At 38.1% G+C, this 18550-nt stretch overlaps 1 protein-coding gene across 1 annotated transcript in view; it reads left to right on the forward strand.

Annotated features, from left to right (window-relative positions):
- Positions 1-16043, forward strand: part of PON2 (paraoxonase 2) — a 28261-nt gene extending 12218 nt beyond the window's left edge. The window contains exons 3-9 of the mRNA XM_027071925.2: positions 3631-3686; positions 8557-8722; positions 9259-9385; positions 10863-11063; positions 13644-13725; positions 14467-14595; positions 15233-16043. Coding sequence (XP_026927726.1) covers positions 3631-3686; positions 8557-8722; positions 9259-9385; positions 10863-11063; positions 13644-13725; positions 14467-14595; positions 15233-15391 — 920 coding nt within the window. The 3' untranslated portion in view covers positions 15392-16043. The remainder of the gene's footprint in view (positions 1-3630; positions 3687-8556; positions 8723-9258; positions 9386-10862; positions 11064-13643; positions 13726-14466; positions 14596-15232) is intronic.
- The last annotated feature ends 2507 nt before the right edge of the window (positions 16044-18550 follow it).

The following is an 18550-nucleotide window of genomic DNA, read 5'->3' on the forward strand; positions in this document are numbered from 1 at the left end:
TCTTGAGTTAATTAGTGGTTTTATACACTTGGCAATCAAGACCTTTACAATAAATGCTGCTGGGGAGATTTAAAAGAAAAAAAAGCATTAAAGTTGGTAGCCCTTGTGATCATTTACTTTATAGTCTTCTACGAAAGGAAAACAAAATGTACACTACTGTGAGATAATAGATTTTTTTTCTTTTTTCTCTTCTGTATATAATAGATAAGGACCCAAGACTCAGAGACGTTTGGCAAATTCTCTTTGCAATATAGTATCTTTTCCCAGAGTGACTAACACACATACCTCCCTCACCAGTGAAGCAAAAAAGTGGAGAAAAATAGTTACGTTACATATCGGATACTCTATTGGGAATGGCAAGGGCTGATTTGGTGTTATAAAGTTACACCTAGAGGAGAGGAGAGAGAAATTTATTCCCTTTTACATGGCAGTCCAATCCAAAGATAAGCAAATGGCCTAGGTGATTAGATGGTTGTGCTCCATGTGGCTAATCTGGGACAAAGGTTGATGAAGCAACACAAGTCTCTTCAACATATTGCTGCTTTCTCCAACTGAGTCTCCAACTGGAGACTCCAACTCCAACTGTTGCTATTTCCCAACATGAAGGGATAGAAAGAAAATTTATGTGGATATTATTTTTAGCTTATTTTACCCAGATATTGCATACATATTGTACTCTCACATCCTGTTAACCTGAACCTAGGCAAATGGCCACAAGTATCTCAAGAAAGGGTAGAAAATGTCCTTAGCTGGGTTGCCATGTGCCTGTAGCTGAAAAGGAAGATGGGGAATATGGATACTGGGGAGCAGTTAGCCATCTCTGACACAGATAATTACCAAAGATATAATAAAAAATAGATCAAAACCTGATGTGCTAAGTAAGCTAGAAGACTTTCTAGAGCAAGAGGGTTTTGAAAGAGGTTTTAACAAAAAGTACCGAATATGGGTTGGGGAAGATCTTGATAGGAGGAATGGAAGCAAAACGTTTTGGGAAAAAGCTAACATGTGGAACTGACCACAGTCAAATTTACAAAGTAAAGTGTCTTTAGAGAGGAACCAGGGGATGGTTCTGACATAGAAAATTCATTCACTGCTACGTTGTATTTTCTTTTCTGTGTGCTTTTAAGTCAGAAGGAAAAGACTTGAGTCCCAGCTTCCCAGTTTGTGACCTTGAACGATTTGCTTAACTATTCAAATGCTCTGTATTCTTTACTCTAAAGAAAGAGATAATAATATTGCTTCCAAGGGATATAGAAATTGTGTGAAATAATGTATGTAAAGTACTTGCGAGGAGTCTAGCCCTTGGTAAACACAATATCTAGTAGCTATTATTATTAGTACTAGTACTACTGCTATTACTGAATTAGAGGAGAAAAAAATTTCTCCAGTATTGACTACGCTTGCAGTAATCACACCCAAGAAGTGATAGGAAATGATAAAATCCTGTTGTAGTAATGGATATAGAAATGAAGATGGAGGGAGTAGATCTGGAAACTATTCTAAAGAAAGCTACAGATAAGATTTACTATTTTTTTTCTTGGAATTAGGTGATGGGATTGCACAAAGAAGTTATGATGTAGTTGAAATGAAAATACCTTTCACAAACATTGTTCTTTTCTTGATTACTAAAACGATACTATTATTTGTAGAAAATTTTAAACAAAGAAAAGTATAAAGAAGAAATGAAAATCATTCATAATCCTACCACCTAAAGAACCATTGTTAATTTTTTCTGTATATCCTTTCTTGTTCTATGTGCATAAGCATGTATATGTTGAAATTAAATTGTTTCAAGTAATTTTTCAAGAACAACAAATTTTATTTATTTATTTATTTTATTATTTTTAAAAAAATTTTAATGTTTACTTATTTTTGAGAGAGAGGAGCAGGGAGAGAGAGAGAGAGAGAGAGTGAGAGAGAGAGAGAGCAGGAGACACAGAATCCAAAGCAGGCTTCAGACTCTGAGTTGTCAGCACCGAGCCCAACGTGGGGCTCAAACCCACAAACCGTGAGACCTGAGCCGAAGTCAGATGCTTATCCAGCTGAGCCACCCAGGCACCCCACAACAAATTTTATTTAATTGGCTTCCTACTAAATGGGTCTAGAAAGCAAAACTTGGACTGACATGTGCATGTGAGTGTGTGTGTATGTTTGTGTTTGCATATATATACATGTGGCGTAGAGTCCCCTGGTCCCTGCTCATTACCAGTTGAGAACCCTGGGATTACAGTCTAGTGATTCTTAACTTTTTGGGGCTATTAAAGACCTTTTGTTCAACCTACTGAAAGCCAAGATTCATCCTTTTCATAGGATTTCTCAGCCATATATCCAGGTGCCATTTTGCATTCCATACAATTTCAACCAGTTCATAGATTCTGGAACCCTTTTGTGGCTCCTTAGGAATCCACAGACCAGGCTAAGAACTCCTCCATCATGCCATGCTTAAAGCATGTGTATGTGTGTGTGTGTATGCATATATATGTATATATGTGTGAGTGTATATATATATATATATATATATATATATATATATACACACACACTCACACATATATCTTCTTGCCAAGGAGCAGGCATTGCATGTATTCATGATTGCAGTCTTCTTTACAAAGTGAAGTTCTTGGCATTTGTATTTTCTTTTGCTTTTCTCCACTGTGATAGAGCCGGCGACACTGGAGGCAACCAACCAAATGCAAACTCATGAATCAAAACCAAAATGGCTGCATAGATGCTGTTTGTTTTTGACAACCTAGAAATAATCTTGGAGAAATCCTTTGGAGAGGTCTTAAAGGGGAAGATTGGATTTTGTGGACTCAAAGAATGTGTCATGATTTGGCTTAATCTAAGCCATTTTTATTCCTCTTTTCTTGTGTTTGGGTCTATTATCTGTCTGCAGAATTTACACAGTGAGACCACTGGGAAGGTCTTATGTCTAATTATTTGCTGTGCTGTGTGGAGTGCACTGAAGACAATCAATAAACAATCAATAGTAATTGTAGCCTGCTCAGGGACAACCGTTAGAAGATTCAGCTGGCTTAGGTGCATGGTATTTTTCATTAATTTTCTTTTGCTAGTTGTTTTCTGTAGTTTAAAGCCTAAATTTAAAGATTAAATGGAAAGCTTTCTTTGCTTATGAGAACAAGCAGACATTGTTTTTAAAAGAGGGAATATATAATCCCAGGTGCTTTATCTCTGTTAATGAGAGAAATGTCTGTGTTTGCTTCAGATTGAATGAGCAGAGAAAGGGACAAGGATATTTGCATGGTTAAATGACTATGAGCCCTTCACTCTGAAAGTAATATTCCCCTGATGTCAATTACTTTTGTACAGACATCTGGATGTTTATCATAAGAGTGTACAGATGTCAGCTTTTTCTGTATTATATCTGGAAGTGTGGTGATTACTTGACTTTGATTTGAGTAAACATAAAATATCTAACATTTAAAGTTAGAGGTTCACTGCAGGAAGGGATTTCGATGGATGTGTATTAAAGAGAGTGCTTCCTCAGAAAAAATTGGAACTATTCCTAAAAATTCAGGCACTGGTAAAGTAAAGAAAGTCCCTATTGTGCTGTACCTAACAAATAATGGAATTTGAACATAACCTTTATCTGTTTTCTTGGACTTCCAGAGGCTGGCGCAGATGATATTGACATACTTCCCAATGGTCTGGCTTTCTTTAGTGTGGTGAGTATCTCCTTCTTTCCCCAGTCTCAGTGGAGGATGTACAAGAGAGTTTGAGGAGGCCTACAGGACAGGAACTTGTTTTTTTAATTCCTCACTTTCAAAACTATGTTTTGAACAAAAAAGACCATGTAAACGAGGTTTGGGAAAATGTCTTCAAGCTTATCTAAATGTAGAGATAAACAAGTCTTTGCCAGTTGATGAGCTGCTCTTTACGTGCCTACTGCATTGCACTAAAATATTCCAATGCAATCTGTGTTTCAGAAGTTTGTTATTAAAAAGGATATTTTGGGCATTATTATGGATATTCCATACTACATTATGTTCTTTTAAATATAGCATCCATCAGGGTGCCTGGGTGGCTCAGTCAGTTAAGCATCTGACTTCAGCTGAGGTCATGATATCACAGTCTGTGAGTTCCAGCCCTACGTCGGGCTCTGTGCTGACAGCTCAGCGCCTGGAGCTGCTTTGGATTCTGTGTCTCCCTCTCTCTCTGTGTCCCTCCCCTGCTCACACTCTGTCTCTCTCTCTCTCAAAAATAAATAAACATTAAAAATAAATAAATAAATAAAATAAATAAAGCATCTCTTTCTTTCCATTAGATCCTCCATTTTAAGCTTATACTCTTGCTGTTATTGTTTATTTTCAAACACTATACCAACTTTCCCAGACGAAGGCTTTTTTCTTTTTCTTGTTTCTTTCCTTTTCCCACTGAATAGCCTGTCATAAGTGGAAAATAATCAACTGAGTTTATTTATAACCTTCACTTTTGCCTTCATTCCTAGAAGATGAAAAATAGTCACGTTTCTGGGTATACAGTAGAAAGTCTTTAAAATTGACTGTGTTCTGACCTTCACCAGTAGCCTCTAATTGGAAAACTTTGTAAGTGGGAGATGAAGAAGTTCTGATCACCCTTCTTCCCTGGCTTGGGTGCCAGTGACTGTCTGTGGCATTTTTGTGGGTTTGGTTTTTCTTGAGCAAGATGTATCAGATTAAAAACAATTTTTTTTAATGTTTATCTATTTTTGAGAGAGAGAGAAAGAGAGAGAGACAGAGTTTAAGCAGAGGAGGGGCAGAGAGAGAGGGAGACACAGAATCCCAAGTAGGCTCCAGTCTCTGAACTGTCAGCACAGAGCCCGACGTGGGGCTTGAACCCACAAAGTGCGAGATCATGACCTGAGCTGAAGTCAGATGCTTAACCGACTGAGCCACCCAGGTGCCCCAAGACGTATCAGAATTTGAAGGCAGCCTGTAATGATTCTGTTCCCTCTCAGCATCCATCGTTTTCAGGCTCTGAGACTCAGATGTGGAAACCATAGAGGGACTTTTGAAGAGTCACAGCACTAATAAAACAGTTGTGAGAGGTATGGGAAAGCTGAGAGAACTTGGCTTAGAGGAAAATGAGGGTTAGAACACTCTTCAGGTTCCTGATAGTTTTTAGGTGAAAGACTGAACAGTTGGTTGTTACCACTGAGGGAAAAAAGAAACATTGTAGGCTTTGGCAGACACACTAATATTTATATGAAATTTAAAAAATACAGTTTCAAAAGACAAGTTTTATTTAATTACCTACACAGAATGAGTAAAATGATATTTCTAGTAGGTCTCTGGGTTGTTTGTTTGGAAGCACATGCTTGCACATATGTCTATAGGCTTAGGAGAAAACACTGGGATTCCTCATCAAAATTATTCATAACTACAGGCGCAAAAATCCTGAGGAAAGTAGAAAGCACTTGCTGAGGTGTGTGTGTGCGCGTGTGTGTGTGTGTGTATGTGTTTCTTTTTGGTTTTTGGTTTTTTTGTGTTTGTTGTTGGTGTTGGTTTTTTGTTTTTTGTTTTGCAAAGGACGTGTTCTCAGAGATTAGTGTAATCCAGAACTCACCTGTTTCAAGATCTCAGCCCCCATAGGAATAAATCTGAATTAGGAGGAGTGAGGTCTCCAAGCACATAAATCTATAGCCATTTTCACTAAGGGGCTTAGAATAGTCATAATGATCTTGTAGGCATGTCAACAGAATTTCTTCAGCTTTTTTGTCCTTCCTTGGTGATATGACTGTCTTTTCTTTTTTTCAAATTTAGAAATAATCCCACTTTACTGCTGTTTTTTTTAAATTACTCAGCATTGTCTCTACTATTTCCCAGAATGCACTTCTTTCTAAATGAGTAACGAGTAATGTGTACCTCCTGGCAGCTGTTTGTTCTTCCTCCAAGCATGTTAGCCCATGTAACCCATCCTGTTCACACTTTGCACAGCTGTGGGTTTGAGGGTTACCTCCAGCCCCACATCACCCTTACTGAAGAATTGTATGACACAGAATAGAATACAAAAAAGATTTAAATGACAATGTGAATGCACTTAACGCTACTGAACTCTACACTTAAAATGGTGAAGGTGATCAATTTTGGTACGTATATTTTGCTGCAAGTAAAAATAAGTAAAACTTTTAAAAAGAGGAAAAAAACAGATTTATGTGATGGGCAATATTAAAATAATCATGAATAGTTATCACCATCCCTGCTTTCTGTGCATTGAAATCATGCTCTTGTTTATGGGACAGTGCTCCAAAATAGAAGTGGCACTCCCATGTAGCAATAGTACAATTCCAGTTTTCTGCTTGCTGAGCCTGCCAGCCTTGAAGTTAGAGCATTTTGATAGATTTTTTTTTTAATTGGGGAGAATTCCTGTTATGTTCAATTTTGTACACAAAGTGAGACTTCATTTTTGTACACTCTTTTAAACTTGCATAAAATATGACTGAAAAGATTTGAAAGAGAAAAGACCTAGGTCATTTCAGTGGGTCCCCAGAAAACACTGAATAAAAATGCAACAGTTCATTCCTGCTTGAAGGATCCCAGAAAACTAGACATAGAAGGTAATTTCTCTGAAACCTACAGCAAACATCATTCTCAGTGGTGTAACATTACCACTGGTGCTACCTTCCCATAAATGTTTAAAAAAGGGACACAGCGCCCCCAAATACTGTGACCATCAGTAATCTACTAGAGCTCTTTTTATTATTTTTTTTAATTTGAAACAATTTTTTTAAGTTTATTTGCTTATCTGGAAAGAGAGCATACGTAAGTGAGGTAGAAGCAGAGAGAGAGAATCCCAAGCAGGTTCTGTGCTGTCAGCGCAGAGCCCACGGGGCTTGAACTCACAAACTGTGAGATCATGACCTGAGCTGAAATCAAGAGCAGATGCTTTAACTGACTGAGCCACCCAGGCACCCCTCTACTAGAATTCTTAATAACCCAATAAAACAAGAAAAAAATAGGAAGTAGAAAAAAAAGTCAAAACTGCCATAATTTTCAGACATTGTCATTACCTGCTTTTTAAACAATCCAAGAGATTCAACTAACAGACTGTTTGACCTAAGGGGAGAGAGAGTTCAATGAAATGGTTGGATCAGACTATTCAGAATGAACATGTAAAACTCCTCGCCTTCTCATGCACTAGGAAAAAACAAATAGAAAATGCAATAGTCATAAAAATAAAAATAATGTTCCATTCAGAATAGCAACTTAATTTTCAAATTTTATACAGGAAAATAAATGAGCTATATATATAGATATAGATATAGATATCTATATATATAGTCATGTATATATGTATGTTATAAACAAAGCTATAGAGATTAAAAAGCGGTATATTGGTACAGGAATAGGCATGAGTCCCCAAACAGATCAATATATAAAGAGGGGTCTAGTACATGATAAAGGCGATAGTTGCAATCAGTGGGAAAAGGACAAACTACCTGCCAGGCACTGCTCCAGGCCCTGGGATCTAGCAGCAAACAAAGGAGGCAAAGTCCTGGCTCATGTTCCAATGGGGAGAGAATGAATATGTGTCAGATGTAGTAGTACTTTTACAAGAAATAAAGGAAGGTGGGGCAGTGGAGAGGGACAGCCATGCTGAGGGTGTGGTCAGGCTGCCATTTATGTACGTGTAAAAATGTATCTATGTCAAATGGCAATAAGTGACCTTTGACAACAGAGATAAAGAATCTAGGAGCCTTAGGTATCTGGTGGGGGGTGGGGGGTAGCGTTCCTAGGCAGAGAGAGCAATGGATATAAAGGCCCTGAGGCGAGAATGTGCCTGGTTTGTTCAAAGACCATCAGGGAAGCCAGTGTGGCCAATAGGAGATGGGAGCAGAGACCTAGAGTGTTTGCGGTCGAGGAAGGTGTAGGAGGGTGAGCAGGGCAGATCATACAGGGTCTTTAGTAAATCATAAGAACGTCCACTTTTTAATCTGAGTGAGATGGAGTTTTGGTCAGAGGCATGACATCCTCGGCATAACTTGGATGCTGATGGGAGACCAGTCTTCCATAGGGAAAAGCCAGAAAAAAGCAGAAAGGGCAGTTGTGAGACTGTTGCCACAATTGCGGTGGTGGTTTGGGCCAAAGCAGTCACGGAAAAGGTCAGGAGGAATGTTCACATCTTTATGAAGGGTTATATTTTCAAGGTAAAGTCAACAGGACTTCCTGACAGATTGGATCTGGGGTGTGAGACAAGGAGGGGAGTCTTGGCTGCAGCCATTCACCAAGACTTCAGTCCATATGTAAACTTTCACTTCTCCCATCCTCAACTCTGCCTGGTATCTTCCGGGCCACCAACTTTGTGGTTATCCACTTAAGAGACTATACCCCTGGTCTTGTGCTTCAACTCAGAAAAATCATTTCTTGTTCGTCTTGCAGCTCACCAGCCCCCAATTCCTATTTTTCCTATTGTCTCCTCGCTGCTTTCTTGCCATTTGTAGCTTTAATACCACCACCTTTAATCAAAGGATCTATTTATCTTTTATTTATACTGCCCATTTTAGCCCATAAACACACTTAAGCCTCTATATTTAACTTTTTCCTCTGTTTTGAAAAGGGTTTAAAATGTCCAGGACTCCACAGCTTTTCCCCAGATAAGCCTGGAGGGATACTAATGATGGATCTAAAAGAAGAAAACCCGAGGGCACTGGAATTAAGAATCAGCCGTGGGTTCAATTTGGCTTCGTTTAATCCACATGGTATCAGCACTTTCATAGACCGCGGTAAGAGCTGATGAGCTACCCACATTAAGAAACTTATCATGGTTTGCAAATGACTGTGGAACATAGATTTGGATCATTTCTATAGTAAGAGAAGAACAATAAACTCATGAATTATTTCTATATTCTTCATACAAATAAGTTGATCATTTGCCTCTCCAGCTAGCAGCAACTTAGGCTACATTTGAAATTTCTAACAGTTAACACCTGAGAGAATGTTTAGATTTCATAATCTTTTTCACAGACCTATGATTATTGCATTAAAAGAGAGCTATATTTCTGAATTAAACTATAAACAGATTATTCATGAATTCTGTATATGGAGTGGGAAACACTCTTTCTTAAAGGTCAGGGGACCAACGATCAGAAATAACACCAGCCAGACAGTGATGGGAAAGAAGGGGAAGAAGAATGATGTTAGGTCGTCTAACAGTTTATACATTCAACCTTTCCTCGCCTGTGGTATTTAAATGTCAGTGTCTGCCCAGAGGTCCTATGGTTATGTCTTGTAAATTAACTCTGTTCTTTCAATTCTTTAGATGACACAGTTTATCTCTTTGTTGTAAACCACCCAGAATTTAAGAATACAGTGGAAATTTTTAAATTTGAAGAAGAAGAAAATTCTCTTTTGCACCTAAAAACAATCAAACATGAACTTCTTCCAAGGTACTCAGTCCCTTTGTTCATTCTCTGATTTATCTCTGGCATTTCCGTATATTCCCCACGATGGTCCTTCTCAGCCTTGAGAAGAGGTAAAATACATGTATATATACGCATACATAAATATGTGCGTGTGTAGCTTCCTTGTAGAGCAGGGAAAGTCATTGGCACTCATAATAATCAGTGCTCTGTGAGGATTCCCTTGAGAAATGATAAAACACTGGATTACAGGGGAGATGCTCTTCAGGGCCATCTTGGGAGTAGAAGACAAACCTCACTGTTTTTCCTGCTGTCACCTTCCATTTCAGATGACTCATCGTCCAAATACTAATAGTTGTCCTGCCAAGGAGGAGTGGCCTGGTTTAAATGAAGTCTGTGTGCTTTGTATGGGACTGATACAATGTGCTTTCACAGGGGTAGTGCTAGCTGTGGGCTAATGGCTCCACAGAACTGGAGGGGTGCAGACTGGGAGTGCCATCGCTCCTACTTCCTGAAGATACAGCCGGTTGATAATGTGGCCAAAAGAGAATCATGTGTATCATCCCAGCTCAGCGTGCCTTAGCCTACTGCTTCTTTTAAGTCTGAACTTGATGCATATTTTTAATTTCTCCATCCCTGTCTAGGACTTATGCATGGAACTTCCAATCATTCTTCCAAAATTGCACCTCATGATATGTAGGAGCATAAATACTGTCCAGGCAGCCTCTGTATCACGGTACTCTTTCAGAAAGAGGGGACTCACCTTCCCTGTAGCTCTGTTTTCCATTTAACAAAGAAGAAAGAGGCTCTTTCAGAAATTTTTGCATAGGGTAATTGGAATTTAAATTTAATAACACCCTTGCCTAACTAGTTTTAAAAATGTAATTGTTTTTCGCGTATAAATCTCTCACCTGAAGCATTTTACTATGGCAGTTTCATCATCCGCCTCTCTGCAAGTGTTTATCGAGTGCTCACTAGTCTCGGCAGGTCAGCTTTGTGAGTCAGGTAAAAATTGAACAGTCGGCCTTTACTTTGACTAATCACTAGGCAGAGCAATACAGGAAAATCTAGCAACTGAGTAAATGGAAGCTAGGTAAATGTTATTGATGGCCTAACCAGCTCACCAGCCAATGAGGTTCTACCCAGCTCTGTACCATAGACAGCCGTGTCCTTTCATACTGTTGTTAAACCCTACATTTCTTGCTGTCAAAAAACATACCCTGTTGGCACCAAGTTCTCTTTTCTTTTATAATAGTCCTGCCATAATTGCTAAATGACCTGTCTTCAGATTACCTGTTATCATACAAAACTGTTCTCTGAAAAAACGATATTATAGTAGATTGCATGTGACTACAGCCATTTGATTTTAGCTGAGCTTTTCCTGGGAAGGCTCGTACCAAAAAGTTTGAAGCACATATTGTGTACACCTTCTAGAGACTTAATCTGTAGTATGGAGACCAACTGGCTTGTTATTTTCTCTCACACATTATTTTTTCTCTTTCAGTGTGAATGATATCATAGCTGTTGGACCGGCACATTTCTATGCCACCAATGACCACTATTTCTCTGATCCTTTCTTAAAGTATTTGGAAACATACTTGAACTTACACTGGGCTAATGTTGTTTACTACAGTCCAGATGAAGTTAAAGTGGTAGCAGAAGGGTTTGATGCAGCAAATGGGATCAATATTTCACCTGATAAAAAGTATGATTCTTTATTAGAGTATCTTCATTTCTCCTTAGTCGTGGTGCTGGGCCAAATTCTTCACTTTGCTTTTGTTTTTTCCCTAGTGTAAAAAGCTTTCTTGATATTATTTCAGTGTATGGTATATGTATGTATATTATATACATATATGTGTGTGTGTGTGTGTGTGTGTGTGTATTATGTGTTTACATACAATATCTAAATTTTGGTATATATCATTGTAGAACTTAATTTTATAAATGCAAATTTTTATGGAGTGGGACCATATTTACATAAACATATTAAAGTATGAGGTATGTGTTTCCTTTAAATAAATATGTCTTTGTTTTATTGGCTGTATATTATTCCATTATAGGCATGATCCTAAACTGATTAAACCAATTATCTGTTAATGGATATGCAGGAGGCTTTTTCTCTGTTTTTTTTTTTTTTAAATAAAAAGTACTTTGTATTTCTCATTTACCACTGAAGCTTCTCCAGCTATTTTTTAAGTATTTATTTTATAGCTTATTTATTTATTTTGAGAGAGAGAATAAGCATGAGTGGGCGGGGCGGGGCAGAGAGAGGGAGAGAGAGAGAGAATCCCAAGCAGGCTGCACTTTGTCAGCATTCCTCCAGATATTTTTAAGGAACAGCCCCCTAAGTGAGCATTACAGCAAGATCCACCTGCAGGTTTGGGGATGATACAGAGAGACCTGGGTTCAAATGCCAGCTGGGCACTGGCTAAATGTAGTGCTATGAACCCTTCCTCTTTCCACATTTGTACAAGTGTTTCTATAGAACAAACCCCTCAGAATAGAACCACTTACTCAAGGAGTGATCCCTTTAAATGTTACCTTGTATAGATTTTGCCAAATCGCCCCCCCCCAACCGAGTTATCTCACTGTTTCTATGTGTCCAACCATCACATACAGAAAGGATATTAAGTTTTATTAACTTTCCCATTTACTCCCTGAGCACACTGAACAATTTACTACAAATATAACAGGAAAGAAATTTGGCATTCCTTGGCAACTAAAATGTCATTTTTCATGACACAATTTCTGCTTTTGATTACAGAAAATGAATGTGGAATCTTTGTAACTCTCCTGTGAAATCTGTTGTTCTCCCCAACTCTTATCTTTCCATTATGAGAATCAGACTTTCCAGCACCCAAGCTACAAACAATACTAATAAAAGAGGATTCAGCTCTAACTCCTTCTCTTTCACCTTCCTATCCACTGGGGCTTCTGCCCTCATTTGAGTCCCCTTTTGTTTCCCTCTGACACCTGCCTGGTTTAGGTTCTCAGCCTCTCTGGCTAGCGTATTAGACTTCCTTCCAACTTGTTTTCAGTCTACTTCCATTTTTTGCATTGTTGTTAGTTTTGTTGTTCTGTATTCCGTTAGCCTTTGAGGCCCTCCAAGAGGGGGCTCTGTGTGCTTCCTCTTTGACTTCTCCTGCTGAGCACTGCCAGGTGCAGATCAAATGCACAGTACTTGTTGAATGGAACTGACCATTTGTTATTATGCCACTTTGTTATTCTAAAAATTCAGAGGGACCCAATTGCTTATCAAATCAAGGCAAGCTAAAGGGTTAGACTTTCTTTAATAGGCGAGCTTCAACTTCGCTTTTCAACTGTTTTCATACTTTCCCTGCTTTAGACAAAGAACTCATTATTTTGCAAATATGCCTCTCTCCTTCTTGCCCCTGTGCCTTTGCTCACATGTTTTCTGCCTAGAAGGTGCTTTGTCCTCATTTCCTCAAATCCGGTCTCTCCTTCCATATCCACTGCAGATGCGTTTCCTTTGTGAAGCCTCCTATGTTCTCAGGAGTTAGATATTTCTTCAGTCTCTAGACCTGAAATATTTTTCACAGTACCGATCATGTTGTATTATTTGTTTAATGTGTACAAACCAGTCTGATCATCCCCACATGCTATGAACTTTTTAGGAAGAGTCTGCCTCTTCTTTATGTCTGTCACAATACTGAGTTCATGGCTTTACACAAGATAATTGCTCAATAGAACAGTTGCCATGGAACAGTCAAATCAACGAGTAAAATTACCGTAAAGGAGTCCATTAATTCACCGTCCTTAGATGTAGACGGATTGTTCTGAATAGATACTTATCTCTCACTCTTAAAATTCTCAATATGCTAATAAATATTTTATCAAATGTGAATGACTATTAATAAATAATAAAGTGTGTCCTGCTTTGTATATTTCTACATGAAAATGACACCTAGAAATGTCAAATTATATTGTGGGATGTAAAAACTTTTTTCTGGAAGTCAAACATTTGTTTTGTTGTCCTTTCGGCAGCAAATATCACAGATTTTATATTCGAGATAATGTCCTGTATTATTTTCCCCCTTACAAACCTTTCGAAAAATAATTTAAGCAATTCCGGGATTGTTTGTAGCAACAATGAATTGATTTTGAAAGCGTACTTTTTAAATAAAAATTGACCTTTATCAAGTAGTCCCTGAGGGCCCATCATTGATTAACTTCTTGGCAGGTTATTAAGACTTATTCTTCCATACTGTGTTAACGAAGCTTTATACTGGCACAGAACTCTAACTAGTGTGTCCTTTCTGTGAAGGTACATCTACGTTGCTGATATACTGGCTCATGAAATTCATGTTTTGGAAAAACACCCTAATATGAACTTAACTCAATTGAAGGTAAAATACTTATTTTACATATAATAAGTAGACCTTAATCTATTACACTTTGTAATTACATAGTTATACTATATTGCCACAATGCTTCACTTAGAAGAGACTATGATGTCAGTGTTGCCATTCTGGGTTTTTAAATATTTCCTGCCTAAACCAGGCAAGTCTCCTGTCCCCAGCAATCACAAGGACTGAGTGATTACATGCAGCAGAGGGTTGGGAGTGATATTTGCATCAGATTTAGAGCCCATTCCGTGCAGTACTGGTAGTACCCAATGAATTCCAATAAGAATTTTCACAATTGAAAAGACTAATAGACGGATTCCACAATGAAGATTTATGCACATTGTCAGCTCTTTCAATAATAAATGAAGGTAGAAATTGGGTTCCACACCATTATTATTTTCTTCCTGCTTGACAACACATATTTTAGATTGATTAAGAATTTCCTATTTTGCTTTGAATGAGTTCCTAGAGCTAACTGATCATTGTGCATCTTTTAAGAGAAAAGGAGTCCATTTTTTAGAGAGATGGATTATCGCCCTAACTTTCTTAATTTCAGGGAAGATGAAAAGTGACTCTAAGCCAGTTTATTAAATTTATTTTAGGCAATATTGGTGCTAAAAGGGTGGAAGCAGGGAGCTGTGTATAATTTTCCCACGTGTAAAGAGGCGAGAAAGGTTAGCCCTAAATTATTTAATCAAGTTTCTCATGTCATTTAGATATTGACGTTTTTTCATTTGGAAGGTACTCAAGTTGGATACACTAGTGGATAATTTATCTATTGATCCTTCCTCGGGGGACATCTTCGTAGGCTGTCATCCTAATGGCCAGAAGCTCTTCGTTTATGACCCAAATAATCCTCCGTCGTCAGAGGTTTTTCATATTTTTTAAACCTTAATTTTTCAACTTTAATGACTCAAGTCCTTTTGAACTAATAATACAGTAAATTGTCACAGGGATGGTTTGTTTAGCCCTTTTAAACCAATAATTCAATAAACTTATGCAGTGATTTTCTAAGTGCTGTAAGCCAATAATTGGCAGAATTTCACTTATTCAAATACTTTCAGAAAGATAATCTTTTGATGTACTAAATTACGGTGGAAACTGGTCAAAAGGCATTTTCTATAAAGACATGTGCCCTCCTTGTGTGGTATACTGGCAATTTCAAATACCTAGCTTATTGTCAGCTCACCCCATGACATGACTTCTGTTCCTGCTAAAGTAGTGCGAAAGTACTCACATTGGTGTGGAAATATTTCCATTAATGCTCAATTACTATAATAACAGTAAATCCTGTGTTGGCATGCACAACTAAATGGTTTAAGAAAGTACTTTCTTTGAAGGTTTAAAAAAAAGTACTTTCACTTAAACATTAAAAAGATTGGTAACTGCTGTTTTCAACAGCATGTCCTCTTAATCATTGTGTCATTGTGGAAGACAGGGATTATTGGTGATTGAGTGACATGGGTGTATGGTGGTTCTATATTAATCTTTTGTATCCCCTGAATAGGTTCTCCGCATCCAGAATATTCTATCTGAGAAGCCTACCGTGACTACTGTTTATGCCAACAACGGATCTGTTCTCCAGGGAAGTTCCGTGGCCTCAGTATATGATAGAAAGTTGCTTATAGGCACTTTATACCACAGAGCCCTGTACTGCGAACTCTAAATTGTACTTTTGGGATACAAGTGTGCTAACTTCTTTTAACAATTAAGTTTCCATGAATTGCTAATTCTGTGGGGATTTAACCATGAAAAGTGGACCCAGAAATGTATGACACGTATAGTTAATTTTATTTTAGCAAGGAAAGCCCCCTTCAGTTCTGATAGCACTTTTAAAATAAAAGGAAAAGGGACAGTGTTTAAAACTGCTGAGTAAAGGAGAGAGAACACAGCTGCTTCCAGTCAACTGGATACACTGAACAAAATAAGCCTCATCTCTCTGCCTGCCAACTGCCAGAGCATGCGTTCCACTGAAAACAGGGTAGACTGCATTTCCTTAAAATGTGAGTGACCTCAGCTCCAACAGTGTGACCACTGTGACTGTTCAGAACTACTGATAGATGACATTAGGATGTTTTCTACTTACATCTTTGTATACTATTAACAAGTTGGGAGTTAGATTAAAGGCTAACTGAAATCCAAGTTTTGCCTGTTGTTTAATTCTCAAGGCATGTCTGCAGGAGGAGAATGGGAAAGTGGCCGCTTCCTTATGGGGTTTCCTTGGGATCAGCAGGCATGGCAACGTTAATTTCTTTCATTGAAAGCTGAATGTAAATGAGCTCCTTCTTTGAATAAAATGGAACAAAGAATTAACTAAATATTGCAGCTGGTATTCTCAGTGAGTATGGAGTATTTCATCAGCTCTCTTCTTTAATGGGAGCACACATGCCTACAAAGGAGAGATGAGAGGTTGGAGCTGGCAGGTCATGGCACCTCCCCATTTGAACACCACTGTGAACTTCACTGGGAGAGATGAAGTCAGCCATCCAGGGCCAGCCACACGGTCAGTCCTAGAAATGCTAGGGACAGGACCGAGGGTGTCTGCCTCCCAGAGGAAAGTTCTTTCCACTCAGTAAATGTCCGGTTAAAATCATCTTAAGCCCTGGAGAGAGACTTGCATGTGTTTCTACCCACTGTACCCTACCAAGGCACTTTGCCTCTCATACTTTTTTCCCATTGTCAGCATCATTGTCATCAAACTATTTGGCAGTTACTTAAATTTGGCAGACAATGCACCAACAATTGTATGTGCATTATCTCATTGAGTCCTGATTACAGTCCTGAGGGAGTAGGTATTGTTATTACATAACTATTAACATTTCACAGGTGTTCAAGGTCATACACCTAGTGAGGGGTGGCTCCCCATCTATTTCTGATGCCAGAGACTGTACTACAGGAAGAAATAGAAATGTTACCCACTACAGGAAGCTACTGCCATGGAACTAATGGGGATCTCCTTATTTACTCATTTACCTATTGTACAGTTTCTTCTGGTTTTTTTTTTTTTTTTAGGTATCAAATTGAGTTATACTTCTTAATGAATCTTTTAATGACTTTTATTTTTTTTTAAGTTTATTTATTTATTTTGAGAGAGCAAAAAAGCAAGCACAAACTGGGGAGGGGCAGAGAGAAGGAGAGACAGAATCCCAAGCAGGCTCTGGGCCATCAGTGCAGAGCCCGAGGTAGGGCTCAAACTCACAAACTGTGAGATCATGATTCAAGCTGATATCAAGAGTCAGATGCTTAACCAACTGAGTCACCCAGGTGCCCCTTAATGACTTAAATGTAAACTGTAGAACTATTCTTAACCTTGGCCTCTGTCTACTTGACCTGTGTTTTTATTTACATTTTAAAGTAGTCTCTTACTCACGTATATTGGAACTAATTCATGCTAAAATAATGATTGTTTTCATTATCCATAAGAAAAAAAAATAAGTCAACAGATGAATAAAGCAAGATTAAATATTGTTCACTAGAGATCCAAAACCAAGAAGCATGTGTTTTGGACGATAACAGTGACTATCTAAAAATATACATTCATGAAAAGTAGAATAGTGTAGGCATAAAATATACTTGTTTTCTGTTGTATTTGTTAGAAATCTTATTTGGACAAAAGTAAATATAATTGAATAAGCTCATGTATTATTTATCTTAGAAATACAAAGAGAATTTTTAAAATAAATTCCAATTTTGGCCTGTGTGGGCCAGGGATTTTGTTTTATCTAATCACAAAGGCTGCATTTATATATGGTAATCTTACTGTGATCATATATTGAGTTTAACAGTTTGGTGGGTTATTAAGAAGCCGTCATTCAAAAAGACTGAAACTGCAATTAGGATATGTCACCACTAGGCGGATCCAGGGCCCATAGGAGTGCGAGTGTTTTCATTGTTTTTAATCTGACATCCTGTGCAGTGACAATAGATATCATTTTGGTTTTTCACAAAACCTGAGCTCTTTTTCAACAGCTAAATGTGAACGTGAACACCTAATACACGAACAAGGGAAATTAAATATAAGCGGTGATACAGTGCTTTTTTTCTCATTGTGTATATGGATTAATTATGATTAACTCCTCTAAGGAGTTTTTTTTTTTTTTTTTAAGTTTTTTAAACTTTGACTTGCTCAGTTTGAATCCCATCCTGGATTCACAACTTAACTAGGCTGGTGAATGTCTATCCGGCAAAGCAATGAAAAATTAAACAGCACCCACCACTAAACTGTGCATTTCCTCCTCTCTTTAGCTACTCAATAATTGTCATTCCTCACTCGGCTTTTCCACAGAGGGATTTCTTTTTTTTCTTAATGTTTATTTATTTTTGAGAAAGAGACAGAGTGCAAACGAGAGGGGCAGAGAGAGAGGGAGATGCAAAATCTGAAGCAGGCTCCAGGCTCTGAGCTGTCAGCATGTACAGAGCATGACTTGGGGCTCAAACTCACCAACCGTGAGATCATGACCAGAGCCAAAATTGGATGCTTAATGGACTGAGCCACCCCGGTGACCCTTCACAGAAGGATTTCTGAGTGTGGAAGAAGGGTTGAGAGAACCCCAACAGCTCTCTTGGTTTTCTGCTCCTAGTTTTGAGGATTTTTATTCCATAAAGCAGAAGGCAGAGAAAAGGAGAAAAAAAAGCCTAATTTTTATTATTGCAAAGAGGATAACTTTCAGTTCACTCAAAAAAGTTTTTTAATACATGGAATGGCGTGGTGTACCCTACCTCCTGTCTCTAGGACCTGTAATATAACAAATTGTTTCTCTGTCTTCTCTTGTGGCCATACTTGGCTGACCACTTCATAAAAGAATATGAAACAATTGATTTACTT

Source organism: Acinonyx jubatus, chromosome A2 (genome assembly GCF_027475565.1).
Source record: "Acinonyx jubatus isolate Ajub_Pintada_27869175 chromosome A2, VMU_Ajub_asm_v1.0, whole genome shotgun sequence".
NCBI classification, from domain to species: domain Eukaryota; kingdom Metazoa; phylum Chordata; class Mammalia; order Carnivora; family Felidae; genus Acinonyx; species Acinonyx jubatus.